Source organism: Microtus pennsylvanicus, chromosome 1 (genome assembly GCF_037038515.1).
Source record: "Microtus pennsylvanicus isolate mMicPen1 chromosome 1, mMicPen1.hap1, whole genome shotgun sequence".
NCBI lineage: Eukaryota > Metazoa > Chordata > Mammalia > Rodentia > Cricetidae > Microtus > Microtus pennsylvanicus.
Genome location: NC_134579.1, coordinates 139,736,032 through 139,763,598, shown reverse-complemented (window position 1 = coordinate 139,763,598; position 27,567 = coordinate 139,736,032). Strand labels below are relative to the sequence as shown.

Here is a 27,567-nt window from a genome sequence, read left to right as displayed (position 1 = left end):
TTGACCTGAAATTCACTCTGTAGACCAGGCTAGCCTTGAACTCACAGAGACCCGCCTGCCTCTGCCTCCCAAGTATTGGGATTAAAGGTGTGGGCTACGACTGCCTAGCTTGTTTTGATTTCATTTGGTTTGTCTGAGTCACTGGGTGACCTGGAACTTGCCTTTATCCGTCTCAGTCTCCCAAATTCTGGGATTATAGGCATATGCCAATACAGCTATTTTAATGATTTCTCTTGCCATGTCTTCACATAAGTGAAAACTGCCTAACTACTTAATTAGTATCTCAATCGCTCCATTTCCCTGGGTATAAAACAGACTTTTTTTTTGTGGGCCATGACTGCCTAGCTTTAAAAAAATTTTAAAAGGATCTCCGAGTTTATGGCCAGCCTTGTCTACATAGTGAGTTCCAGAACAGCCAGGGCTACAGAAAAAACCAGTCTCAAAACAAGAAAGAAAGAAAGAAAGATTTTTAGTTTTTTTTTATTTACTTAGTATTTATATGTATGATTATGAACCACCATGTGAATGCTAGGAATTGAACCTAGTTCATCAACAAGAGAAATCACTTGAGCTAACCAGTCCCTCACCTTTAAAACAAAACGAAAATAGGCTCACCTTGAGCTCAATATACTGGCTAACCTGGCTGACCAGTGAACTCTGTCACCCGCCCCCATTTGCCTGTTTCTTATGTAGCCCAGGCAAGCCTCTCAGTTACACATACCACAGCCTCCCAAAGGCTGGGATTGCGGGCGTGAGCCAGCACGCCCTCAGCAGGTCCATTCCACCACAGACTGGACAGCACCGGGCAAGTGGTTGCTTCCCCTCACTGAGCCTCGGTTTCCTCCTCTATAAAGTGGAGGATGATAGTCCACTTTGCCCTCTACGGCTGGGGTGTAGTTCAGTGGCGGAGCAGTCACCTGGCAGGCACGAGATCCCAGTTTTATCCCCAACGTCATGAAAGGAAAACCTGGCGTGGTGGATCACATCTGTAATAGCAATAGTGAGGAAAAGGCAGAGGATCGCGATCTCAGGGGCATCTTCAGTAGCTGGCTCAATTTCCAGCACCCAGACAGCGGCGGCAGTTCCATCTCCAGGGGATCTGTAGCCCTCTTCTGGTCTCCACAGGCACCAGGCACACACATGGCACGCATGCATACATACATAAAAGCAAACACATACATTAAATAAATAAAGCTTCTCTGATTAAAAAAATAAAAGGTGACTAAATAAACAACGACAAAAAGATTTTCACCGGCCAGCCTCTCTTGAAAAAGAGAAAAGGTAGGTTTGGAAAGAAAAGGGTGGGGGGAGCAGACAGGTTTGCCCCAGTGTTAATGAGATCGGAAGCCAAAGCTGAGAATAGTAGCATGTGGACCTGCCTGCCTCCCCCAAGCTCCCAGGATCCTTCTGCAGGTTCAGCGGCCTGAACCAGCCTCTGCCCCACCCCAGCACTAGAGACTCAAGGGAATTGTGGCCGGCCCAGGTGCAGCACTGTTCCTCAGCACTCAGGGCCTGAAACACATGGCAAATAAGGGCCACTGGAGCCCATCTCCGTCCGGGGCCAAACAGGAAGTGAGGCGGAGTTTGGGGTGGAATCTGGTACCCGAGGGCTACTGCAACCCAGACTAATCAACCCACTGGTAGAAAATGTCAGAGGGTCTCGGAGTCCTGCCTCTTCTTCTCTTCCTGGTGGAAGCCTGCCTAGGTAATGTGACCAAAGGGAAGGTACTGACATTGGGGGGCAGGGGTTTGAGGGTACCACTGACAGGAGGGGTGGATAGTGAAGCCAGAAGCTGAGGGAAGCCAGACAGGTTGATGCATAGCGCACACCCTTTAAAGTAATACCAGAACTCAGGAGGTTGAAGCAGGAGGGAAGAATATTGCATTTGAGGCCAGCCTGGGCTACATAATGAATTGTATCCTATCATGGCTAGCCTGGGCAACTTACTGAGACCTATTCCGAAATAAAAGGAGCAACAACAGGGAACCGGCGGTGGGGGGAGGGGGGGGGCTTTCTGTCTCAGATGGTTTGGAGGAGGCTCAGGAAAGACCACTGTTAGGCCCAAGCCCACCATGCCCCACAACACAAAATCACATCTCCATGAGTCAGAATGAGGAACTGAAGTAAGTGTGGACTGAGGGAGGTGTCCCCGAGGGAAAGGGAGGGTGTGCCTCATCAGACTCCATTCCCCTCCCTCACCAAGTGTGACCACACTGACCAGGCTTTAAGAGGGGTAGGTCATCCACTCAAGTGACTGATGCTGGAAACCAGCCGAGAGTGGAGCGCTGCTGTCTGAGCCCATTACCATGAAGTTGCCCAGCTTCTTCTTCCTCCAGCTTTTCTTCTTCACTTCTGGCCTTCCTCTTTCCTGCTATGTTCAGGAAGGTGGTCACAAGCCAATGTGGTCCTGGGGAGGCTGATAACGGGGCTTTCAAGATAAACACAGAGTGGACACCATGGCCACCAGTCCACCCTTGTCTCTCTGAGCTCCCTCCCCCCAGACAGAGTTCAGTCCCTGATCCCTAAGTTGACATTTAAATTGAGGAGGCAGAAACAGCCTAGGCACAAAAGGACAGATTCAGGGTGGCTGCAGGAGGGGAGTACCACCTCTTCCAATAGAGGGAGTGATGCTGGGCCCTGCTCACCCTGGGTCTACACTGGGCCCTCACCCCAGGGCCGGTGGAGGTTCCTAAGGGCTGGGAATAATGGCTCCCATTCCTTCCCAATGAAGGGGAAGTCTCTGAGAGGGTTCAGGGAGTTCTCTGCAGCAGGACCCTGCTGGTGTTAGGAAAGTAAAATGCAATGGAGCAATGGTGGCAAGAAGCCACAAGGCAGCTCTCCCAGCATCTACTCTCTCTCTAGAGGTGTCATCACCACCAGGACCACTCCCCTCCCAAGAGCACTGGTGTGAAGGGCTCTGGATCGGGGCAATCAGGGCCACCTCCAGTCTCTGTTCTCATCTCTCCACAGGCCCTGGATGCCAGGCCCTGAAGATAGACATTCCACCATCAGTGACAGTGAACGTGGGGGATGAGGCCCGCCTCGTCTGCAAGCACGATGGCAACAAACCTAATATCACATGGTGGTACGGTTTTGTGTACAACTCCAACATCTCCATCCCCTCAGTGTTTATGGGTTCTGGTCAGGGGCTCAGAGGTGATGAGCTGGTCATCCCCAATGTAAACAAGAGCCACGGGGGCCTCTACAAATGCCACGCGGAAGAAAACGGCAAGAGAAAATTCTCCTGCGGCACCTACCTCCGAGTGCGTAGTGAGTAACAAGGGACACTGCCCCTCGGGTTCCCCGCTCCATCCAGAACACTGCTTGCATGCGTGCGAGCAGAACCAGTTCCTTCCTCCTGGACCTGAACTAGCAGCACACAGGTTATCACTGGGCAGGATGGTGGCTTCAGGGCTCCCTGACCTCGCAAGGGGCAGGGCTGGAAGAGGAGGGGACACTGAGACTCCCTGTCTTCACAGAGCCAGTCCCTAGACCCTTCCTGGACATGGGAGAAGGCACCAAGAACCGTATCATCACAGCCGAGGGCATCATCCTGCTGTTCTGTGCAGTAGTGCCAGGGACATTGCTACTATTCAGGGTGAGTCCTCCAAGTAACACCCCACAAGTCATCTGGGCTTGCCAGGCCTGGACTATGACTCCTAGTGTCTAGATCCTGAGGTTCCTACTGCAAAGTTTGGAAGACTGAGAGTACCAAGAAAATTGTGAGTGGTCCTGAGCTCCAGGGGTATCACTGTATCCCCACTGGCCCTCTCTAGATACCTTCTGCCTCTCCTCCTGCCCCACCTGAAGAGCAATCCCCTGCAAATGCAGCCAAGACCAGGGACAAAGGGGACCAGTGTCCCTCCAGAGCCTCTACTTCTCTCTAGGCCACAAGGCAACTTTTTTTTTTAATGTTTTTAGATGAGGTTTCACTGTGTAGCCCTGGCTGGCCTTGAGCTCACAGAAATCTGTCTAGGCCTCTCCATTTCTGCTGCTGGCATTAAAGGTGTGCGCCACCATGCCTGCCCTTCTTTATTTCTCATCGGTTTGTGTACATGGATAGTGGGTAGGAAAGTCTGGGCATGTGAGTGTGGGGGCACAAAGCAACTTTCTGGAGTCCCTTTATTCCTTCCACTTAGGATGCCCAGACCAAATTCATGTCCCTGGGTTTGCATGGCAACAGATTTACCAGCTGTGCATCTCCCAGACTTGTTTTTGCTTTCCTTTCCTTTCCTTTCCTTTGTTTTGTTTTCAAGGAAGGGTTTTTCTGTGTAACAGCTCTGGCTGTCCTGAAACTCACAAAGATCCACCTGCCTCTGCCTCCCAAATGCTGTTTCTCGCTGTCTCTCTGTCTCTGTCTCTCTCTCTTTCTCAACAGATCTTGGTCCAGGCTAACCTCAGACTTGTTCTCTCCATGGCTGGCCTGGTTCTCCTCTCCACCTTCCAAGTACTGCCATTACAGGCATATGCTGCCACCACCAGTTTTCTTTCCTTTTTAGTGGGGAGGTAAAGAAGATGGGATCTTGCTAAGTAGTTCAGACTGGGTCCAAACTCATTCTATAAATCATATTGGTCTGGAATTCATAATCCTCCTGCCTCAGCTTGCCAAGGACTGGGATTACAGATATTCACTGCCAGTTGCTGTTATACTGTCTTACTATTATACTCCTCAGCACTGGAGAACAGTAGTGGGCCAGCATGGTGGCATTAGACCTTTGATCCCAGCAGCACTCAGAAGGCAGAGGCAGGCAGATCTCTGGGAGTTCAAGGCCAGCCTGGTCCACCTAGTGAGTTCCCAGCAGCTAGTGCTAGATAGAAAGCCTGAGGAAGTTAGTGGAATGTAGTGGCAAACACATCCAGCACTCCTTGGAAGGTGACACATCCAGAACTCCTTATGGGTTCTATAAGGAGAAAGAGAGGAGAGGATCAGAGAACAGTATCTGCCAAGATCCCAATATGTGGGCTTGGGCATGATTTATTTATTTATTATGTATACAGTATTATGCCTGCATGTACGCCTGCAGGCCAGGAGAGGGCACCAGATCTCATTACAGATGGTTGTGAGCCACCATGTGGTTGCTGGGAGTTGAACTGAGGACCTCTGGAAGAGCAGCCAGTGCTTTTAACCTCTGAGCCATCTCGTCATCCCCCTGTCCATTCATCTTTCTGATAAAGCACTTGCTTGTATGTGAGGGTCTGAAAAACCCTTCACCTCCCCCTTCCTCACTGAGGCTAATCCTCACTTACAGAAACGGTGGCAGAACGAGAAGTTTGGTGTGGACATGCCAGATGACTATGAAGATGAAAATCTTTATGAGGTGGGCACTGGATGGGGTGGTACTGAGGAGGGGGCCGGTGTACAGGGAGGGGGGTCTGCAGTGGGAACTCTGGGATTGACTGGGAACAGGGACCACAGCTGCCAGGGTACTGATATCTACCCTATCCCTTGCAGGGCCTGAATCTTGATGACTGCTCTATGTATGAGGACATCTCCAGGGGACTCCAGGGCACCTACCAGGATGTGGGCAGTCTCCACATTGGAGATGTCCAGCTGGAAAAGCCGTGACTGACATCCCCCATCCTGCTGTGCTGTCTGTCCCCACCTGCCATATCCCTGCCTCACCTCTCTTGCCCTGCAGTCTCCCCTTCCCAGTCTTTGTCCCTCCAGAATGTCCCACCCTTGCCTCCAGACTACCCCACCCTACTCTCCCACCTGATCTTGTCCTTCCCCAAGTCTGTCCCGGGTTCCCTCTCCAGTGGGTAATGAGCCCTTAATCGCCGCCTCTAGGGGAGCTGATTACAGCAGCCTCGTTAGTGTCACCCCCTCCTCCCAGATCTGTCATGGCCACTTAAGTGCTAATAAATCCTTCCTAAAGCAGCCCTTGGCAGGAGTCGTGGATCTCATGAGGACTGTTCCTCCACAGTGCCAGGCGACCAGGAGCCGGAAGCCCAAGTTCCCTTCCTCCCTCAGACCTAAGTTCTCACCTGCCCACTTCTGACATCTAGGACTAGACAGTCAGTCTTGCCCCCCAACCCCCATCCCTCCAAGAAACAGGAAGTCTCTTGGGGAAGTCCCCACCCCAAATGAAGGGCTGGTTTAGCTTTTTTTATAGGGCCTCACCCTCCCTATGTCCCTAAGAAAGGGGGAGCCAGGGGGGATGTTACCAAATTATTATACATATTTAAGCTCTGAAAACACGAGGTATTATTTCCTGGGGGTCGGACCTAATTCCCTTGTGGGTGCATTTGTCTAGGCAGATCTGGAGTGTTTCTGTCAAGATCCTGGAGATGGTGGAGAGATGCACAGCGGTGTGACCCAGTAGCACTAACATGGGAAGAGCAGATGCAGAAAGGCAGTGAAGGGCAGAAGTGAAGCAAAGAGGAAACACGGGAATCCCCAGAGACAGGGACACAAAGTTAGAAGGCGAGGCGAGAAGCAGACTGGCTGTCCAGTGAGCACAGCCTAAGGCATAACAACAGTTGGGGAAAGGACAAAGCCTACGGTCTGGGAGGATGAAAGAGACCCAGCGGCAAGAAAAGGACGCACAGTGATAAAAAGGAGCAGAAAGGCTGTAGCAGGGTGAAGAAGCAGAGGCCGGGGAGGAAGATAGCTTCCGGGGAAAGTGCTGGGTCGAGAGTGTGGGGCTCAAAGAGAGTGGAGCTTTGACATGGTGGCGCACGCCTTTAACTTTAACCTCTATGATCCGGAGGCAGAGACAGGAGGAACTCTGAGTTCGAGGCTAGCGTGGTTTACGGAACGAGTTCAAGGCCAGCCAGGGCTACCCAGTAAGTTCTTGTCACAAACTAAGAAGAGAATGAGAAGAGGAAGGGCCAGAGCAGGAGCTGGGCAGCAGCAGGGCAGAAGATAGCAGAGGAGGACAAAGGCGAAGAAGGGGAGCCGGGCGGGGCCGGGTGGGGCCGCACCCGCGGGGAAAGGAGGAGCTGGGCGAGCGAGTGAGAAGGGGAAGGAAGCCGAGGTGCCGGGCGGGCACGGGGCGCCGGCAGGAAGCGGGGAGGGGCGGCGGGCGGGGGCTCCGGAAAAACGCCCCGACTTCCTGCCCGCAGGAGCCAGGAAGCCGGAGCCGGGACGCCGGGCCCGGGATCGCCGAGCCCGACCTCGGGCGCCCCGCTGGTCACCTCCCCGCGCGGACACCAGGTACATCATCCCTGGCCCCGCCCGGCCTCCTCCCCCTCGGCAGCCGGGGGAGAAATGGGGAGGAGCAGGGAGGGAACCCTGCGCCAAGGGCCTCGAAGGTGGGGGGCAGTGAGCCTGCAAGCCTCCCTTCCTCGGGCCTATTTTCTCATCTGTCAAAGAGAGCAAAGAGAAAACCCGGCGTGGTGGCGCTCGCCTGTCATCCCAGAACTTGGGAAGCAGAGGCAGGAAGATTGCCCTGAGTTCGAGGCCAGCCTGGGCAACCTAACGTGATCCTGCCTCAGAAAGAAAAACAATACCAAAAAGAGAGGGAAGGGGTGGGGGACATTTGTCGAGTGCACAGCAGATAGAGATGAAATAGTTTGGGACCCAAACTACCCACTGTTAGCGCAGCTCAGAACGATAACACCCATTTACCAGTTGAGAATCTGAGGTCCGAGGAGTCGGATCTCCTCGTCGTAGAGATCATGGATGCTTAATTAGAGGTACCTAAAATAAACAGGTCTCTGCGGGCCATTATGAAGCTGAGAGTTACGGATCGTTGAAAACGTCTCAGAAAGCTTTTTTTCCCCCTTGGTTATTAATTATATACTCTGGGAGATGGTTGTAGGGGAGAGAGCCGGAAACATCCGCACTGAACAGATGGGAAGACTGAGTCCTAAAGGGAAGCCATTGCTTTTTGCAGGTTAATCTGTCGGGAGGGAGGAAAGATATACTCAAGCTCATGGGTGTTTTTGTTTTGTTTTGCTTTGCTTCCCAAGTACAGCGGGAGGATTTGACAGGGGTGACAGAGGGAGCGGGTATACAGAGTTGGGAAATTAACAGGTCCGAAATGGGGAGGTAGACAAGGTGGGAAGACCTCACACCTGAGCAACTTGGAGATCCGAGATTGAGCGCTAACCAGGCGCTGGAACCATCCACCACTCCCGCAAAGGGGGTGGGGCCCGGGAGAGTGACAGGGGCAGTCGAGATACGGAAACGCGGGCCCTCCAAGACGGGCCAGAGTGGCTCTATCGGGCCTGCGTGGCGCCGTGGAGAGATAGAGCGGCCGGCAGGAGGAGTAGAGTTGCAGAGGCCGGAGAGTGGCAGGAGGCGGGCTAGAGCGGCCAGAGGGAGGAGTGGAGCTGGACTCAAAGGTGGCCTCTGGCTCGGCTAGAGCGACTCTGTGGCGCGGGTGGGGGAACCTTGAGCTCAGGCGCGGAGGCTTCGGTTCCGGAGGCTGCAGTCGCTTCTCATCCCATCCGACAGGTGAGATCCGCAGCCTTGGCTGCTATCAAACCTGACCCTGCACGTCTTCCCTGCCGTCCATACTGTCACAATCGCTGTAGTACTGAGCGCCCGTGTAAATTAGCCACGTCCGGTGTAAGATTTAGGGCTCGTGAAGACCGCCACGTTACATAGGTTATAAGATCTTACATACCTTCCAGGTTTCAGGAAGCCTTTCACGGAAACCCGACTTTTAATAAACACGGGCTTCTCCTAGATCAAATCAGGGCCCTACAAAACTCAGCGCACACCCCTATCGAGGTCCCATAAACCTTTAAAATCATGTATCTGGTTTCCTGAGGCCCACTCTATCAAATAGATTCTTGGGTCTTATACATTCCAGAGGCCTCGTTTAGGTTTTTCCTAGAGGTTCTTGGAGACCTGAACAATCCAATCGAAAGACTTGGGGACCCTGAGCTCTTAAAACCCAGGCGCCCTTATGTTCTTACTTCTCCAGACCCCCACTGCATAAACCTAAACCTGCCCTTGCCCCCCCCCACTCCCAGCCCTAAGTGCAAAGTGCTCCATCTGCCGGACAAAGGAGACTTTGTCAGTTGTCTCATTTTTCCGGCTTTACCTGTCTCCTAAATTTCAAACCCACCCTCTCCAAGCCCAGGCTTCTGGAGCTGCTGGGTCCATCCCGGGTGACTGCTGAGACCACAGCAGCCCCATGACTTCCCCAGGCACCATTTGACCTGCTGTGTCTCAGAGCATTGATGCAGATTTTAGCGTCCTAAGGTTGATGTGTTTGTGTTTGGGGGGGGGGTGCCTCGAAGCAGTACAGTGTAGCCAGGAAGATGGTGGCACACACCTTTAATCCCAGCACTGGGGAGGCGGAGGCAGGCGGATCTCTGTGAGTTCGAGACCAGCCTGGTCTACAGAGTGAGTTCCAGGACAGGCTCCAAAGCTACACAGAGAAACCCTGTCTCAGAAAAACAAAACAAGCTGTATAGCGTGCTAAATGTTTAAAATGTGAAGCCAGACCGCCTGAATCTAAATGCTGACTCTGACGCTTATAAGAATGCCATGCTTCAATTTCCACCTCTGTAAAATGGCAATAAGAAGAATAGTGAGCCAGATAAAACAAATAAAAATAATGCTGGCCTCATTGGGTCAGTGAGAGTAAACGCATGAGCACCTGTCGACAGAGCCTGAGCCCTGCTTGGAACCGAGGTGTGTGTGTGTGTGTGTGTGTGTGCCAGCTCTGCTGTGTCTGTCTCCCACTGAGAAACCTCGGAAGTCAGCTAGTCCATGCTATTGTGATGAGGAACACGGAGATAGCACGTGGTAGCTGTGTGGGAATCGGGTCTAGCAGTGGACGTTTGTTCAAACTGTGTGCCTTCCTTGGCCTCTTTTTTGGGGGAGATGAGTTAATAAAGACTTAAGCATGAGATGGTAAGGGGTCATTTGAAAGACACATGCTGGCACACATCTTTGATCCCAGCACTGGGGAGGCAGAGACAGGCGGGTCTCTGAGTTTAAGGCTTGTTACGCAGAGAAACTCTTGTCTCAGAAAAGAAAGGAAGGAAGGGAAAAAGAAAAGAAAAGGAAGGAAGAAAGAGAAGATGAGTATAGGTCTAAGAGAAATGGGTTTGGTTGATTTGGTTGCTCTGTTTGGTGCTTCTGGAGGTAGAACTAAAGGCTTCTTAGCTGCCAAACAAGCATTGTCATTGAGCTGTACACTAAAACCCTCCTTGGCCCTTTGGGATCTCTCAGTTGAAGATATTTACTGCTAAGTGTGGGAGTTCCAGGTCTGTGCTCATTGCTTCTGGCCTAGAAGGTCTGGCTGGCGAGGATGGTCTTTGAAGCCATCACAGTTTCTCAGAGGGGTTAGCATAGCATGGGATGCTTGTAGTTGGGGAGGTAATGGAACTGATAGAGCTGGACATGGTGCTTCGTACCTATAATACCAGAAACTGAGAGACCAAGACAGGAGGATGGCCTCAAGTCTGACCAGTCTTCAGAGTGAGATCCCCCGTCTTGAAGAAAAGAAAACAAAACTGAGTTAATACATGCCTGGAATGCCAGGCAGTGGTGGTGCACACTTTTAATCCCAGCACTCTGGAGACAGGCAGGTGGAGCTCTCTGTGAGTTCAAGGCCAGCCTGGTCTACAGAGCAAGTTCCAGGACAGGCTCCAAAGCTACAGGGGAACCCTGTCTCAGAAATAAATAAATAACTAACCAGTATATGCCTGAACAACTTAAATGCCTGGTGAGTTTAGCTCTCATAATAATTACTAATACTTTGCTATCTTGGTTTGCAAGTTTATTTATTAAACACTCAACAATGTTCAAATCTTGAAATTAGCCAAGCTTTTAAGGTGGGCAGATACAGTTTCTGAGAACGGATACAAAATGATGCCTGCTTGGGCGAACCCCCAAGGATTACTCCTGGGCGCTCCAGGAAGCATCACTGTTCAGAAACCAGAATCACAGCTATGGCTTATTGAGTGCTAGGGAGGAGGCTCCTGGAAGAGGGAGAAGGGCGGGTCTCAGGCAGCCAGAGTTATAAATAGCTTGGGGTGTGGGGACCCACCCCCCACTCGTCCACCCCACCCCTCTTTCCACAGTTCCTTCCCTGACACCGATCCACACAGCACTAGTCAGACCAGTTAGGGCCTAGAAGATCCTGCTGGAAGGACTCAGGGAGAAGATGGGAAAGACAAACCGAGGTGGGGCAGACAAGGGATGGAGAAAGATGAGACACCACAGTGTGGGGCTGGAGCTGGACCGACACCAGCCATGGAAGAACAGCTGTACTGAGATGGGGGAGGAGACATAGGGAGCCAGAGGAGGGGCAGGCAGAAATGGGAAGGAGGGGACAGGTCCGGGAGGAGAGGTGGAGACAGGGACTCCAGGGAGCCACTAGCACATTGGATTGAAAGGGAAGGCACCCACCTCCCATCTTTTCTCGGGGAAAATAGCTGTGAAAGCTGGGAACCGCTGTGCTCAAAGAGCTCAAGGGGCCTTACAGAAAAGGGCTCAGTTTTGTTTTCTTGCGTAGAGGGTGTTGGAGGTTGGGGGTTCACCGTTGTCACTTCCTGTCACAGGAAATGGGGCTGGTGGGTTCAGAGGCAATATCCTGGCTCAGGCCTGCCACAGATCAGAGGATAGCTCCCCCCCCCCCCCCGCCCCGACTTAACTTTTCCTACACTCTCCTTAAGGACCTTTACATTAATTTTGCTTGTTTCAAAGTCCTGCTCCTTTAGGGACTAGCCAGCCCCCTTGGTCGCTGGTTCTTCCTTCTTTCATGACCCAAATTGGTGGCTTTTACCCACAGCCACCCAGTCCACCCATGGACCCATGGTCTGGGCTCTAGCACCCGCCCCCCCCCTCAGCTCTCTGCCCTCGGTTTCCCCGCCTCAACTGGCCTGTGAAGGGCTCTTTGTGGCCACACAGAGGCTCCATTGAGCTAAGGCGGCTGAGGGTGGGGGGGGCTGTTTACTCACCTTCCGCACCTGGGCCAGGAATCAGTGAGTAACTGCCCAGCCTCAGGCACTTCCTCCCGCCAGCCCCCTAACCGCTGCTCCTCCTCCTCTCACAGCCCTGTGGAGGAGTCCGGGAGATGGGAGAAGTCGCTGCTGCCGGAGGGGCGGTGAGTGCAGTGCCAGGAGGAGAGCTGATCTAAGGTGAGGGGACTCTGGTGCTCTGTGAGGTGGGGAGCCCTGGGGATTGAAGTCCTGTCTCTCCTTGCAGGCCCCAGGGCCTCCCCGGCCTGGCGTGATGCCCGTCAGTATCATCGGAGCTGAGGATGAAGACTTTGAGAATGAGCTGGAGGCGGTGAGCAGGATAGGGTGGGAAAGTCCTCCATCCTTTGAGGTGTTCACTCTCGGCCCTCCTGTCATTCTGTCATCTCCCAACTCCTACCCTTAATCCTTTAGCCCCAACTTCTCACTAACCCCCCAGTATGACTCCCATCCCTTCTTCCCAGCTACCTGCCCTTACTGTCAGGGTTGTAGCGTAGACATATCCACCCACGCTTCCCAAGATCTTCCCTGTCTTGGAGCCATTGAGAAGTGCCAGGGACTGGGTAGGGCAAGCCAGAGAGGCCTTTTCTTTCCCTGTGGCACTCAGCTCCCTTGTCTCCACCCTCCAGAACTCAGAAGATCAAAACAGCCAGTTCCAGAGCCTGGAGCAGGTAAAGCGACGCCCGGCCCATCTCATGGCCCTCCTGCAGCATGTGGCCCTGCAGTTTGAGCCAGGACCCCTGGTAAGGATGCAGGAAGGAGTATGGGGGACAGAGGAGGAATGAGGTTGAGCAGATTAGACTTTCAGAGAGCTGACTAGACCAGTGAGGATCAGCCAAGAGACTCCGGAAAATCCAGAACACAGCACGAGTTTGAGAAATAGGACCACAGACAAGATGGAGAAAGTCGGCATGTGATCTGCACCAGGCTTGCAGATGCCCCTGTGAGCCTCAGAAAGCAGTGAACCAAGGCCTAAGTACATACACTAGGAGTCATTGGAACCCAACATCCTGGCAGAAACCACGTTCAGTCCTCTTCCAGGCCTGTAACAGCATCTGCGATTGGTAACCCTGCCGCTTACCCAGGGGGACTCGGAGGGGCACCCAGCAAGGCTTTCTCAGCTAGTGTCACTAGTCAGGCATTCAGGATTTGGTGCCATTAGCCAATTCAGACCTGGAGGGCACCACAGACGTTGTTCAGATACCCAGGCAAACCCCATGTGGTTGCTAACGTAGAAACTTCCTGAGTTTAGCCTGACACCTGTGATCCTAGCATGTGGAAAACTGAGGCAGGAGGATTGCCATACCTTCATGATCAACTGAGGCAAGACCTGGCTTCAAATAAAAGAAACTCTCAGGGCTAGGCAGAAGATACTGGGAGATGCAGATAGAGAGCCGTGTGGTCCAGAAACACCTATAGAGTAGAAAACTTCAGCCCCCTGATTTAGCAAGAAGCTACAGCACTGGTGGGAGTGGGTGGGAGAGGTTAGATCCTTTCCTAAGAAGACTTAGTAGCACCCAGCACAAGCCACTTGCCAGGAGGTGACCCAGGACACTGCACTACATGAAGATACACCTTGACTCCCCCAGAAAACTAAGAGACTAAAAGAAATGAAGGGCTGGGACACCCACAGGTGAAGAGAGAAGGGCGTGCTGGATGTAGCTCAGTTGGTAGAATACATGGCTAGCAGGCACAAAGCCCTGGGTTTGAGCCTCAGCATCACATAACAAACATAGTGACCCGGGCCTGTAACCCCAGCTCTCAGCAAGAGAAGGGAGAAGGATCAAGAGTTTAAGGTTGGGCTGGAGAGACAGCACAGGCTGCTCTTCCAGAGGACCTGGGTTCAATTCCCAGCAGTCATATGGTGGCTCACAGCTGTCTACAACTCCAGTTCCAAGGGCTCTGACACCCTCACCCCAATGTACATGAAATAAAATAAATTATTTAAAAAAAAAAGTTCAAGGTCATCCTTAGCTACATAGCAAGTCTACTAGGCTACATGAGACCTTGTCTCAAGAAAAAAGACGTGAACTGCAAGGCTGGGCTATTTGTCCTGATACCACGCTTTAGAAAATTGAGAAACTGATGCAATCTTCCCACCTACATCCTTCAGAAAAGCATGCTAACTGCTCTGTTCTACTGATGTGGAAACTGAGGTGACCCAGATGGCTTCTGGCTTTGTGAGCATTGTCTTTATGCAGTTTCTGCACCCCACCATATTTTGGGGGTGGGGATGAGAATAGACATTGATCTGTTGAAACCAATAAATATAAAAAGTTCTGCCTGCACTGGAGTGAGTCCTCAAGCACACGTCACCTGCCAGTCAGCAGCTGTGGGAGCCAGGACCGGCAGAGTCCTGCATTTCCAGGGTCGCCCTCCAAGGCTGGCACACAGGCAACCTCACTGCACCTGGTCTGAGCACACAGGAATCGGAACCCACTCTGCACCCAACCAGACTTGCTCACAGTATTTCTAGACAGAGACAAGCTGCCTGCCTTTGAATCCAACTTTGCCATGGGACATTGAGCAGGCCTATATCTTTATTGTTATTAAGTACTTAACCCAGGCCTTAGCCATGCTAGGCGAGTACTCTGCCACTGAGCTATATCCCAACCCTCATTATTTTTAACATTTTAATGTATTATGTGATATATGTATGTGCTCATGTGGTACATGTATGTGTGTCATGTGTGGAGGCCAGTGGTCAATGCTGGGTGTCTTTCCTTTCTCTACTTTGTATTTTTTCTGTTTTTTAAATTGTATACTTAATTTTTATTTATTTGTTTGTTTTGTGTTTTGTTGTTACTTTGTTTTTCCAAGACAGGGTTTCTCTGTCCTGGAACTTGGTCAGGCTGACCTCAAACTCACAGAGATCCTCCTGCCTCTACCTTCCAAGGGCTGGGATTAAAGGCATGCGACACCACCGCCTGGCTTGCTACATTATTTTTAAGACAGGGTCTCATGATCAGGGAGCTCATCTGACCGAGCCGTGAGCTCCAGGCACAGGCTGCCAGGCTTAGTTTTAATGGGAGCTGGAGCTGCAGACTTGGGTGCTCACGATGCCCATGGTGCCTGTGCTTTCCCTTCCGAACCCTCTTGTAGTCCCTCCTTTGGTTTGCTCAAGCCCAGGCTGGCTTTGAACCCACAGTGGTCCTCCTGTTTCTGTTTCCAGAACATTGGGGTGTGCCGGTGATGCTGGCTTTACCTTGTAGTTTGAGGTGGTTTTCTCTCCTTCCTTGTGGTGGTTTATTTTTTGAGACAGAGACCTTGAACTCCTGGTCTTCCTTCCTGAACTCTCCAGGCTGGGATTGCAGGCCTGTGCCAAGACTCTCAGCTTGAACTCCCATTTTCCCACAGCTTTTTAGAGGCAGCAGAGTCTGTAGCCTAGCCTGGTCTCACACTCACTGTGTGCTCAAGGATGACCTTACACTCCCGATCCTCCTGCTTCTACCTGGAAAGCGATAGGATTATAGTCGTGCACCACTGTCCCTGGTTCAGTGTTCCCTGCAAAGTGTGATAGTGATGGTCTCTGATGGGGTAGGTTCTTGAATATGTATGAAGGGCTCAGAATGGCCTCTGGGTACACCAGATTCTCAGACTAGCTGGCTAGTAAGAATTGCAAAGGAAAAGCGATGCTGTGGAGTTGGCGTTTGGGGTAGAGAAGTCAGGGTGTACTTCACGGGGGGGTCATGTTTAGACCCCACAGACATCCAGTGGTCAGAAAACCACTTAGGCTCTCCAAAGGGGGCATGTGATTAGTGGGGCCAGGAAAGAGTCACACTCCCTGTGTCCCCAGCTCTGCTGCCTGCATGCGGACATGCTGAGCTCACTGGGCCCCAAAGAAGCCAAGAAGGCCTTCCTCGACTTCTATCACAGCTTCCTGGAGAAGACTGCGGTAAGAGGCACCTCCTGCCACCCATCCCTTACTCCTTTTTAGCTCTGGGGAGTTACAGTGCACCTCCCAGTGCCCACCTGTGGAGGTGACTGCCAACCCTGGCCCTCCCCAGTGTCGTCCCTCAGACCCTTCCCACCAAGGCCTCCTGCGGTGTATCTCCTGCCACTCACTCCTGTCTCCTCTGAGCAGGTTCTGCGGGTGCCAGTTCCTCCCAACGTCGCTTTTGAACTTGGTAAGGAGAGGAGGGGTCTGGGGCTAAGGAGGATCTCTGGTAGAGATTTGCCTCCCAGGAGAGTCCTGGGTTGGAAGCCATGATTCCTGCATCTGTTCTTGGTGGTGGCAGCCCAGGGAAACATTGGAATCCGTGGGCGGGTGGGGACACTGATCCAAGGTGGGAGCTAGGCCCCCTTGAACATGAACACCAGCCCTTACATACATATCTGTAGACCGCACGCGGCCTGACCTCATCTCTGAGGATGTCCAGAGGCGGTTCATGCAAGAAGTGGTGCAGAGCCAGCAGGCAGCCGTGAGCCGCCAGCTGGAGGACTTCCGCTCCAAGCGTCTCATGGGCATGACGCCCTGGGAACAGGAGCTGAGCCTGCTGGAACCATGGATCGGGAAAGACCGCAGCAACTACGAGGCCCGGGAGCGGCACGTCGCAGAGCGGCTCCTCTCCCACCTGGAAGAGATGCAGTGAGTGGCCGTGGAGTCCCGCCCTGCGTGCGTCTCCCTCGCTGTCAGCCTTAGTGTTTCTGTTCTCGCACCACAAGAATAGCCTAACTCATAGAACTTTGGGGTTCTGTTGAGCTGGGTCTTGTCCATGGTCACATGTTCCAACCTAGCACTTGTCCTCTGGACTGGACCTTCCAAGGCCCTCCTAATCCACTTCCCTTCTCCTCACCCTGTTTATTAAAGAGATAGCAGCCTGGAAGTGTGCCCTGGTGCACAAGGAAGCCAGGCTTCATGGTTTTATTGTAAGTTTCTTCTCTTTGCAGACATACCATCTCTACAGATGAAGAAAAGAGGTGATGGCCCTGGAGAGTGTTGGGAGAGAATGGTGGATGGTCTGGGCTGTGGGGAGCTGTGCTCCCTGGAGCACCACCCTTGCTCCTGGCTTTGGGAGCCACCCCTTTCCTCTAACCACAGGAAGTGGCTAAGGGGTTGTGGGGGACTGTGTCTTTGTCTCTGAGGACTAGTGTGCTCCTGTCTGTCTGTAACTGGGGCCTCACCTCACTGTCTCGCCCTCAGTGCCGCTGTGGTCACTGCCATCAGCCTGTACATGCGCCACCTTGGAGTTCGGACCAAGAGTGGGGACAAGAAGTCAGGGAGGAACTTCTTCCGGAAAAAGGTGCTGAGGTCAAGTCTGGCCCTCTCCTCTTTGAGTTGCCCCTGGGGAAGCCTAGAGACTGAACACCTGGAGTCCTTTTCTGCTTTGTATCATTTTGGAAATGTTAGCCTTCCCTTTCCTTCTCTTCCCACAGGTGATGGGTAATCGGCGGTCAGATGAACCCCCCAAGACAAAGAAAGGGCTGAGCAGTATCCTAGACCCTGCTCGTTGGAACCGGGGAGAACCACCTGGTAAGAGGGCTAGCCGAAGCCTTGCACGTTCTGTTTGTCCAAGCCATTCCAGCTCACTGTCCCATTCTTTTGTTTCAGCTCCAGATTTTCGACATCTAAAGGTCGAGGTTGATGGTAATGGACTCGTAGCTAGGGTATCCATCGTAGATCTGAGGGAGGAGGTTTGGGCCTGTACCCCTGGGTCTGAGGGAGGAGGGCTGGCTCTGGAACCCTGGGTCTGAGGGAGGAGGGCTGGTGCTGGAACCCTGTGTCTGAGGGAGGAGAGCTGGGGCTGGATCCCTGGGTCTGTAGGAGGAGGGCTGGTGCTGGAACCCTGTGTCTGAGGGAGAAGATTGTTTGTAGGGAGTCCCTGAACCTCGAGCAGGAAAGGAGGATCTCCTGTGACTAAGAAGGCTAAGAACACCGTGTCTTGGTTCCCCTGGGGTATGGTAGCAGATGGGACTTGAAGCCTCTATTTTTTTTTTAAATTTCCCCTTCTTCCTTGCTGTCTCCCCAGGTGAGAAGCCAGGCCCTACAGACAGGAAGGGAGGCCTGGGTATGCCTTCCCGGGACAGGACTGTTGGGACTCCTGGGCAGGACAACCCAGGAGTCTCTCTGCACCCTCTGTCTGTGGACAGCTCCGACCACCGGGAACCTGGTGAGCATTTCAGAGTCAGGACAGGAATGGCACCAGCCCCTCAGCCCTCACTCAGATGGAAGCCACTGTCTCCATTAGGAATCTCTCCTTTGTTTGTAGCATCTTTTTCCAGTTCCTGGTCAGGAGTAGTGATTTCCCCCTACCTCAGTTTACCCTTTCTACAGCTTTCTTCTTGGGTTCTGACTTCTGTCCCAGCACGTGTCTCCTCACCCCGAACTAGGTTTCTTGTTTTGTTGTTTTGGGGGTTTTCAGCACTGGGGATTGAAACTTTTCCCTTACTCCTGCTAGGCAAGCCCTCTGCCACTGAGCCGCAGCCCTAACCCTCACTGGTGGGTCCTAGCCAAGTGCTGTGCCAATGAACCTTATCCCTCCAGGCCCTGCAATCAGACTGTCTCCTGGGAAGGGCTGTCCCAGTGCCCAGTCAGGGTAGACCTCGCCACGCGTCAGAGGCCTTCCAGCCAGCTGTTTTTCCTCTACCCATAGGTGGGGATACCCCCCAGGAACTGGGGGACACACTCCCACAAGGCCCTACAAGCCTGGAACCCCTGGCAGCCCCAGAGAGCACCGAAGAGAATGCAGAGACAGAGAGGTATCCGCCTGTGGTGCTGGGAGGGCCTGGGCAGAGAAGGGGCAGCATAGTGGGACCAGGGCGGGTGCCTGAGATTGCTGCTGCAGTTTGCGCCTGCTGGCCCCTCGTCTGCCTACCTCTGGGCCTTCCTTCCATCTTTGCTTTCTCCTCCCTTCTTTTCCCCTTCTCCTTCTCCCTTGTTCTATGTTGCTCTCCCCTTTCTCTTTTTCTTTATTTTCTTTCTCTTTTTCTTTATTTTCTCTTTTTCTTTTTCTTTTCTCTTTCTCTTTAACTTCTCTCTCTCTCCCTCTCTCTCTTTCTTTCTCTCCTCTTTCTCTTCTCCTTCCCCTTCTCTTGTGGCCTTCCCTCTGGCCGGGTTTTCTTCCCCTCCTCTCCCCCTCCCTACTCATCTTCTCTCACCTGTTCATTCTCCATCCTCCCCCTTTTCTCAGTAAGCTCTTCCTCCCTCATGGCCCTGCTCCTGGTGTCCCTTGCCCCTTTGTGCTCCATGCTGTGTTCTGGGGGCCTTGTCCCCCTCACAGTTGGGGGGCAGGCTCTGCCCCCTGCCCGTCCTTGTGCTGCTGCTTTGGGGACCCCTTGGTGGGGCTAGGGAGTTGGGTTGGGGCACACCTGGTCCACCTCTGACCTTGTGCCCTCTCTCCCCAGAAGGTGGAAGAGGTGGGTGCCTGGGCCCTGGGTGGGGGGAGGACCAGCCCTCCCCCATCTCTCCCAGCCCCTCCCCCTACCCATGGCCACCTCCTCCCCTTCACCCCCTGTGAGGGGAGAGGTGGGTAGGTACGTCACCTTCCCGATTGAGCTAAGTATGGAACTCCTTTCTCCTTGTCCCTCTTCCCCACCTCCACCTTAGGGAAGGGAGGGGGTCAGTCCTGTGGGCCACAGTTGGTTTCCATCCCCTGCCCCATCAAGTTTTATTACCCTTCCTGGCCACTCCTACTCCTGGATACTTCCCCAAGTCCCACGACTTCTGACTCTCTTCTCTCTTCTGTTGCTTGTTTCATCCCTGTCCTGGTCTCCCCTGTCCCTGTCTGTCCTGGTCTCCCCTGTCCCTGTCTGTCCTGGTCTCCCCTGTCCCTGTCTGTCCTGGTCTCCCCTGTCCCTGACTGTCCTGGTCTCCCCTGTCCCTGTCTGTCCTGGTCTCCCCTGTCCCTGTCTGTCCTGATCTCCCCTGTCCCTGCCTGTCCTGGTCTCCCCTGCCCCCTGTCTCTGTCCTGGTCTCCCCTGTCCCTGTCTGTCCTGGTCTCCCCTGTCCCTGTCTGTCCTGGTCTCCCCTGCCCCCTGTCTCTGTCCTGGTCTCCCCTGTCCCTGTCTGTCCTGGTCTCCCCTCTCTGTGTCCTGGTCTGTCCTGTCCCTGTCCCTGTCCTGGTCTCCCCTGTCCATGTCTGTGTCCTGGTCTGTCCTGTCCCTGTCCTGGTCTGTCCTGTCCCTGTCCTGGTCTCCCCTGTCCCTGTCCTGGTCTTCCCTGTCCCTGTCGTGTCCTGGTCTGTCCTGTCCCTGTCCTGGTCTCTTCTTGTTTCTGCCCTGGCCTCTGCCTGACTCTGTCCTTGGCCTCGGGGTCCAGGCTATCAGGGCGTCTGGGGCGCTCAGAGAGCCTGCGGGTGAGTGACCGCCGCCGGCCTTCCCGGGGCAGCCTCGGGGCTAAGGGCCGGGGTGGGGGCCGCTCCCGGAGCGACGTGGACATGGACCCCGGCTCCGCCACGGCCGTGCTTGGCCCTACCCGACGAGCCACGTACGTCACTTCTCCCTCATTAACTGAGGAAGCCTAGGTAGTTGGGAGGCGGTGGGTTGATGGTAGACTCTCAAAGGAAGTAGCTAGCCAGTGACTTGGGTTGCTGAGGGCCAGTTATGGACAGTACAGGCCACTGAAGGGTTGGGAGGTGGGACACTGCTGTCTAGAGATCTGGGGATTGATTGGTTTGTATCATGAGTCACCTAGGGGCATCAAATGTCGAGGACACTGAGGGGTTGTAACTAAGGAGCAAGAGCTCCCTGGAGTGCTCAAGGCTGGGGCCTAACAAGGCTTCTCTCCACAGCCCTGAGCCTGGAGATGATGGGGAGCCAGGACGGTCAGGCCTGGAACTGGAACCAGAGGAACCTCCCGGCTGGAGGGAACTCGTGCCCCCAGACACCCTGCTCAGCCTGCCCAAAAACCAAGTGAAGCGGCAAGAGGTCATCAGCGGTGAGTTCCACCCTGAGTCCTGCAGCAGCAGGGATGCCATGCTGGCTGAGGCAGAGGACAGCTGGATGCACAGCTGCAGAAGAGACACAGGAAAGCCAGGGCCACTGGCAGAGCCATGCTTCCAAAGATGGTGCAGCAGTGCTGATGTCAGGAGCCAGGCACAACCACTGTCATCCCTGGGGATGGCCTGGGGAGGGTCAGGAGGCCAACGGGAAAGACAATCCGAGGTTCAAGGCCAGGGTCCACGAGGTGGCTTAGTGGGTAAAAGGAGCCAGGTCCCGTCCACATGATGGGAGAGAGCCATCTCCACAGGTTGTCCTCTGACCTCCACATGGGTGCCATGGTATGTACATGAATATGCATGCATTTGCACACACATACTGTGTATGTATGTGTAAATGTAATTTTTTTAAATAAGGATATTCACTTCAATCTTAGCCCTTGGGAGGCAGTACCAGGCAGATCTCTGTAAGCTCCAGACTAGATGAGACTATATAACAAGTTCCAGGACTACATCAAGAGATTCTGTCTCTTAAAAAAAAAAAAAAAAAAAAAAAAAAAAAAAGGAAAAAGGAGCCAGAAAACAATATGAAGCTATTCCCCCTCTGCTTCTCTTAGGCATTTCGGTTTCAGTTTATTTGTTTCTGGTTTTGTTTCTTTGAGATAGGGATTCTCTGTGTAGCTCTGGCTGTCCTGGAGTTAGCTCTGTAGAGCCTTGAACTCAGAGATCCAGCTGCTTCCTGAATGCTGGATTAAAGGGGTGTGCCACCATGCCCAGCCCTTTTCCACTTTTTCATTTGTATTTGACTTAATTTGCTTATTTTTATCTGTATGGGTATTTTGTCTACCTGTGGGTGCCTGGTGTCCCTGGGTCCCCTGGAGCTTTAGTTACAGATGGTTGTGAGCAGCCCAGCCGTGTGAGGGCTAGAAGTCTGCAAGAGGAGCCAGTATGCTCAGCTTTTGAGCCATCACTCCAGCCTCTCAGCTAGAGTCTCATGTAAACCAGGCTGACTTCCAACTTCCTGTGTAGCAGCTCAGGGTGGCCTTGAACTCCTAATTCTCCTGTCTCAGCCTCCTAAGTGCTGGGATTACAGTTGGGTGCCATCGGGCCTGGCTCTGGCTTTTGTTTTGTGAAACAGGGTCTCACCCTGTAGCCCAGGTTGGCTGGCCTGGAACTCAAGATGCTTTTCTCACAGCCTCCTGAGTAGCTGGGCCTACAGGACTGCACCATTAGGCCTGGCTTGGCTGTGGAGCTCTCAAAGTGTGGTGGCCACAGCCGAGGACTGTGCTCTGTGTTTCATTTACATTTTGTAGCCACAGTGGAAATAGCAGCATGTGGCTAGTGACACCCCCCATTAGCTTACACAGCTGCCCTTTACCAGGAATAGTGTTCAGGGCAGTGAGATGGGGACGCACGCTGCACTTGGAGCACTTGAGAGCTGGAGGTAGTAGGGCCAGGGTTTCTGGGTAACCCTCAGCTGCAAAGCCAGTGCAAGACCAGACCAGACCTCAGGAAACACACACACACATATATACCTTCTGTCTGTCTGTCTGTCTGTCTCTCACACATATATACACACCACATACACACACTCTCTCTCACACACACTCTCACTTCTCTTACACACACTGTCTCACACACACTTTCTTCTCTTACACTCATACACATACACACTCTGTCTCTCCCAACACACTTCTCTTGCACACACTGTCTCACACACACACACAATCATCATCATCACAGTGCATTTAGTCTTAGCAGACTTGTGTGCCCCTGAAACTCACTGAGGTACCCAGTGACTGGTTGGTTGTGGAGGAGTGGGGTTGCCCCTGGACCTGAAGCTACCAACCTGTATTAGAGGAATCACTGTGTGATGCTGTATTCCCAACACCTGGGAAGCTGACGTAGAAGGTACTTGAGTTCCAGGCCAGCCTGTACCACATGAGAGTCCCTGTCAATAGGTAGATAGCTGTGTGTCTGTATGTGTGTATGTCTGTCTGTCTGTCCTCAGTGGCTACATGAGGCAGTAGTGACTCTATCCAGAGTATTTTCTTACCTCAACAACTTCTCAGGATCCTTCCACAACCTCCCCATTCTCCCAGCCTGCCTTCGAACCTTCCCCTACAGTTTGTGTCCTCCCTAGTAATACTTCCTGGTTTTGGGCCCACAGAGCTGCTGGTGACCGAGGCAGCTCATGTGCGCATGCTGCGGGTGCTCCATGACCTCTTCTACCAGCCCATGGCAGATGGGGGCTTCTTTCCTCTGGAGGAACTGCAGAACATCTTCCCCAGCTTGGATGAACTCATTGAGGTGCACTGTGAGTGCCGGCCACAACCCCTGCTGATCCACACCCTCCATCCGCTCCCTCTTCTGGGCCTCCTCCATTGAGTACCTGCCAGACTACTCCTAGGGATCATACACTTCTGACCCCTACAGCACACACCCCAGAGGTGCACACACGCATGTGTATGCCAGCTCACCAGCCCCAAGAATCAGACACAGACTGCAGCCTGAGCCAGCAGCAGCTCCAGGCAGGTATTTCGGTCTCCTAAGCGCCAACCAAGCACGTCCTGTGTCCCCCCACAGCCCTGTTCCTCGATCGCTTGATGAAGCGGAGACAAGAGAGCGGCTACCTCATCGAGGAGATTGGCGATGTGCTGCTGGCCCGGGTGAGGGTGCCCCTGCATGGCCCCAGACACTGCCTCTTAGTGTCCTCCCCCCAGCCCCCAGCCATCTGGGCCCCCGGCCTGTCCCACTTTAGCTTCCATGACTATAGAAGACTGTTTTGACAGCCCCCTCTGAGACCTTCCCTTGCCTGAATCTCCCTGCAGTTCGATGGTGCTGAGGGCTCGTGGTTCCAGAAGATCTCCTCCCGCTTCTGCAGCCGCCAGTCATTCGCCTTAGAGCAGCTCAAAGTCAAGCAGCGCAAGGAGCCTCGGTTCTGTGCCTTTGTGCAGGTGAGGTGGGACATGGGCCCCGGGTTTGATCAAGACGCATTGCACAAACATCATGCTATTCTGCATGTGAGGGAGGAGGGCTAGAGCTGAACTCTGGGGTCTCAGGAGAGAAAGGCATGGCCCTGGGTCACCTCAGTGCTGTTCGCTCCCCAGGAAGCTGAGAGCCGCCCTCGGTGCAGACGGCTGCAGTTAAAGGACATGATCCCCACTGAGATGCAGCGGCTGACCAAGTACCCACTGCTGCTGCAGAGCATCGGGCAGAACACAGGTACCCCAGGCCTTCCTCTGACTATGAACACTGAGCCAGGACATGACACGGTGGGGGTTTACAACTCTGGCCTTGCCTGCAGAAGAGCCTGCGGAACGGGAGAAAGTGGAGCGCGCAGCAGATTGCTGCCGGGAGATTCTGCACCATGTCAACCAAGCCGTTCGTGACATGGAGGATCTGCTGGTGAGCCTGGGCATGGCGAGGGACATACTTTCAGCTTGCTCAGAGATCAGACATAGCCTTTGCTCCCTTGGCTTCAGTGTCCAAGGGTCATTTATCCCTTAGTCTCTTCCTCTTGGGATTGCTGGGAGACTCATCTGGACCTCAGCTTGTCCCTCGGACGTTGGCCTTGCTTCGTTGCTTACTCACCCACCTTGGATCACTGAGGGCAGTGCCTGTGCCTGGTTTAGCCCCCTGGAACCCTTCCTTTCTCTAATCTAGAGACTCAAGGATTACCAGCGGCGCCTGGACTTGACTCACCTGCGGCAGAGCAGTGACCCCATGCTGAGCGAGTTCAAGGTGAACCCAGTGGCCTTTGCCTCTCCTCAGTTCACCTTGGCCCTGCTGCCCACAGGTTCCTGCATATAGTGCAGCTGAGAATGCACCCAGGGAACCTCTGTCCCCACTTCCTTCCCAGATGTGTGTCCACGGTGACCCAGACTTCACCCCCTGGTCTTTTGCTGTTCTGCCTGCTACCTTGCCCTCCCTTTTCCTGTCTCCTCCTGCCACTTAGCTGACTGTGGTGACCCCTGACATCACTCCCTGGTCTTTGGCTGTTCTGTTTGCTGCCTTCCTCTCCCTTCTGTATCCCCTCCTGCCACTTAACTGACCATGGCTCCTTCCTGCCTTAGAACCTGGACATCACTAAGAAGAAGTTGGTCCATGAAGGTCCACTGACATGGCGGGTAACCAGAGACAAGGCTATAGGTGAGTGCTCCCTCCAGCCAGGAGAAGGAGGGGTGGGGTTGGTGGTCATAGAGGTCAGGTGTGATCCTGGTGCCTCACCCAAAGAGGTCCACGTGCTATTGCTGGACGACCTGCTCCTGCTGCTTCAGCGCCAGGATGAGAAGCTGCTGCTCAAATCACACAGCCGGACGCTCACACCCACGCCTGATGGCAAGACCATGCTGCGGCCTGTGCTCCGGCTCACTTCTGCCATGACCCGAGAGGTGGCCACTGGTAAGCTGGGGCAGGTTGTCTAAGTGGAATGGGCCAGAGACTGAGAAAGGTCCACGTGAGGCAGAAATGGGCGGGACTAAGTAAGAGTGGCAAACGTGGTGGCTTGAGTTTGAAATCAACCTACTAAAAATAGAGCTGGGCTTGGTGGTGCCGGCTTTAATCTCAGCATTCAGGAGGCAGAAGAAGGCAGATTTCTGAGTTCAAGGCCAGCCTGGTCTATAGAGTTTGCTGGTTGTGCTGGTGCCACTGATGGTGGGTGGAGCTGGGGGAGGGGTCTTTGCAGGTCAAGGCTGCCTAAGCACTCCAGCCTGGTGTGATGGGCCATGGAAGACCTCAGTATTAGCAGGACAGTGACTGGGAACTGTATTGCATAAGGAAAAAGTAGTAGACAGTACCCCAAGAGAGGTCCATATGGGACCTCAGCACCAGGCCCTGTCTCTCCCCTCCCTATGCAGATCACAAAGCTTTCTACGTCATTTTTACCTGGGACCAGGAGGCCCAAATATATGAGCTGGTGGCACAGACATCATCAGAGCGCAAGAAGTGAGAGTCCTCAGGGATGGTGTGAAGGTGTATGTCCTGCACGGGGTTCAGGTGTGCTGAATGCCTCTGGTCTTGGCCTGTCTCCCCAGCTGGTGTACTCTTATCACTGAGACTGCCGGATCCCTAAAGGTCCCTGCCCCTGCCTCCCGCCCCAAGCCCCGGCCCAGCCCTAGCAGGTAAGGAGAGCTAGAGAACCAGGGAATGGGAGACCATGTCCCTGTGCATCTACAGAACTTGCGCCCCAGCCTGTCTCTGTGCACGCACATGCATAAGCATGTATACATGTACGTGTGTGCTGACTCCATCATGGCCTCCTCCTGTCTCTAGGCCTCTGTCTCCTATTATTCAGGCCTCCTCCTCCAGCTATTTGTCCCCCGACCCCTGCCACTCCCTGGGGACCGGGATGTAAGGTTGGTCACCCATCACTTCCCTCCCTAGCACCCGAGAACCTCTGCTCAGCAGCTCGGAGAATGGCACTGGAGGCCGAGAGATGCCTCCAGCTGATGGTAAGTCCAAAGGTCTGGACGGGGGAGGTCACTGGAAACCAGGCAGGATCTGAGCCTCCCTCTTTGTCTGCCTCCCCAGCCCGGACAGAGCGCATTCTCAGCGATCTCCTGCCCTTCTGCAGACCAGGCCCAGAGGGCCAGCTTGCTGCCACAGCCCTGCAGAAAGGTAGGTAGGCCAGCTCTGCACTCTCCAGGTCCAGGACCTAGCCGAACGGTGCCTCAGTTTGAACTAGAGAAAGGCTCCGTCTTTCAGATTTCTTTGTCCACGAATCAAGAAACTCTGCCCTGCCCACAGCATCCTGGGTGGCCCACGTTGATCTTTCTTCTTCAGCTACTTTCCCACCCTGGATGCTGAGTTCAGTTTCTCCAACCTCAGGTCCCCTGCCCCATCCTAACCCTTTTGAATGATATCTACCTCCATCCCTCAGTTCCCAGCTGACCCTTATCTCCAGTTCTCTGCACACAGCCAGAATCCCAAGCCCTCTGCCTTCATGACCCTGTCCCCCTTTGCCTTGGCCAGTGCTCTCCCTGAAACAGCTCCTGTTGCCTGCCAAGGAAGATGGTGGACTGGGGCCTCCCCAGGATGGGGATGGAGTGCCTGGTGGTGGTCCCCCAGGTCTAGCACAGATTCAGGAGAACTTGCTCAGCCTAGAGGAGATTGTCAAGCAGCTGGAGGTATGCTTGGAACCAGGGGACTTGGGGCAGGCCGCGGAAGGAAAGGCATTCCTCATCTGTGGTCCTCTCCAGGAGTTAGAGGAAGAATTTTGTCGACTGAGACCCCTCCTGTCTCAGCTTAGCGGAACTTTGTCACCTAGCCTGGCTGTACCTGAGCGTTCTGTTCAGACAAGTGAGTCGGGAACTGGGGCCAGGGCGCTGTTCTGAGGGGCTGGAGGGAGGCAGGATACCCTGTCCCGCTGTCCCATCTGCCTCAGTCCATCCCTCCCTACCACTACTTTCTCAACCCCTTTCCTCCATCTCTCCTTGTCTGCTTCTTGTACCCCTCAGGCCTTTCGTGAAGAGAGGATGTGAGGGTCTCCCACCCCCCTCGGCTGCCACAGCGTCTCACACCCCAGAGGCCTTGAGGAGAGGGAGACTGGCCACACTTGATAGGGGACCTGCTGGAGTCCCTGCCTCCCACACTGGCCTCTGCCTTTCTCCCTCCTGCCTTCGCTTCAGGGGCTCAGGGCTTTACTCTCAGAGTACCACCATAATCCCCATTTTCCAGGCCATCTCAGTATTGCCTATGGGGGGGTTACCCCTCCATCCCCCACCCCAAGTGCCTTTGCTCTGTTTTTATACCCTGAATGGAGGTTTATTTTTAATATATATTATCTAAGGAGATGTCTGTGTG

At 53.7% G+C, this 27,567-nt stretch overlaps 2 protein-coding genes across 10 annotated transcripts; both read left to right on the top strand.

Moving 5' to 3' along the window:
- Positions 1-1,578: 1,578 nt before the first annotated feature.
- Cd79a (CD79a molecule) lies at positions 1,579-5,879 on the top strand. The gene is made up of 5 exons (XM_075989093.1): positions 1,579-1,705; positions 2,972-3,271; positions 3,481-3,599; positions 5,251-5,319; positions 5,454-5,879. Exons 1-5 carry the CDS (start codon positions 1,648-1,650, stop codon positions 5,565-5,567), a joined length of 660 nt encoding a protein of 219 aa, XP_075845208.1. The 5' UTR covers positions 1,579-1,647; the 3' UTR covers positions 5,568-5,879.
- Positions 5,880-5,972: 93 nt separating this feature from the next.
- Arhgef1 (Rho guanine nucleotide exchange factor 1) lies at positions 5,973-27,557 on the top strand. 9 transcript variants are annotated; one of them, XM_075989009.1, is made up of 32 exons: positions 5,973-6,787; positions 7,067-7,157; positions 11,965-12,015; positions 12,117-12,200; positions 12,517-12,630; positions 15,684-15,782; positions 15,972-16,014; positions 16,229-16,475; positions 16,778-16,807; positions 17,031-17,130; positions 17,264-17,360; positions 17,439-17,474; positions 17,857-17,997; positions 18,481-18,586; positions 19,232-19,360; positions 20,145-20,312; positions 20,617-20,762; positions 22,934-23,080; positions 23,350-23,432; positions 23,595-23,720; positions 23,874-23,988; positions 24,071-24,171; positions 24,430-24,507; positions 24,840-24,915; positions 25,000-25,167; positions 25,623-25,710; positions 25,800-25,886; positions 26,149-26,216; positions 26,296-26,382; positions 26,737-26,891; positions 26,964-27,063; positions 27,222-27,557. In XM_075989009.1, exons 3-32 carry the CDS (start codon positions 11,986-11,988, stop codon positions 27,230-27,232), a joined length of 3,060 nt encoding a protein of 1,019 aa, XP_075845124.1. In that variant the 5' UTR covers positions 5,973-6,787; positions 7,067-7,157; positions 11,965-11,985; the 3' UTR covers positions 27,233-27,557. The 9 variants fall into 9 exon arrangements, with proteins under 9 accessions (XP_075845124.1, XP_075845140.1, XP_075845167.1 ...); XM_075989025.1 differs by lacking the exon at positions 11,965-12,015; XM_075989052.1 differs by lacking the exon at positions 19,232-19,360.
- The last annotated feature ends 10 nt before the right edge of the window (positions 27,558-27,567 follow it).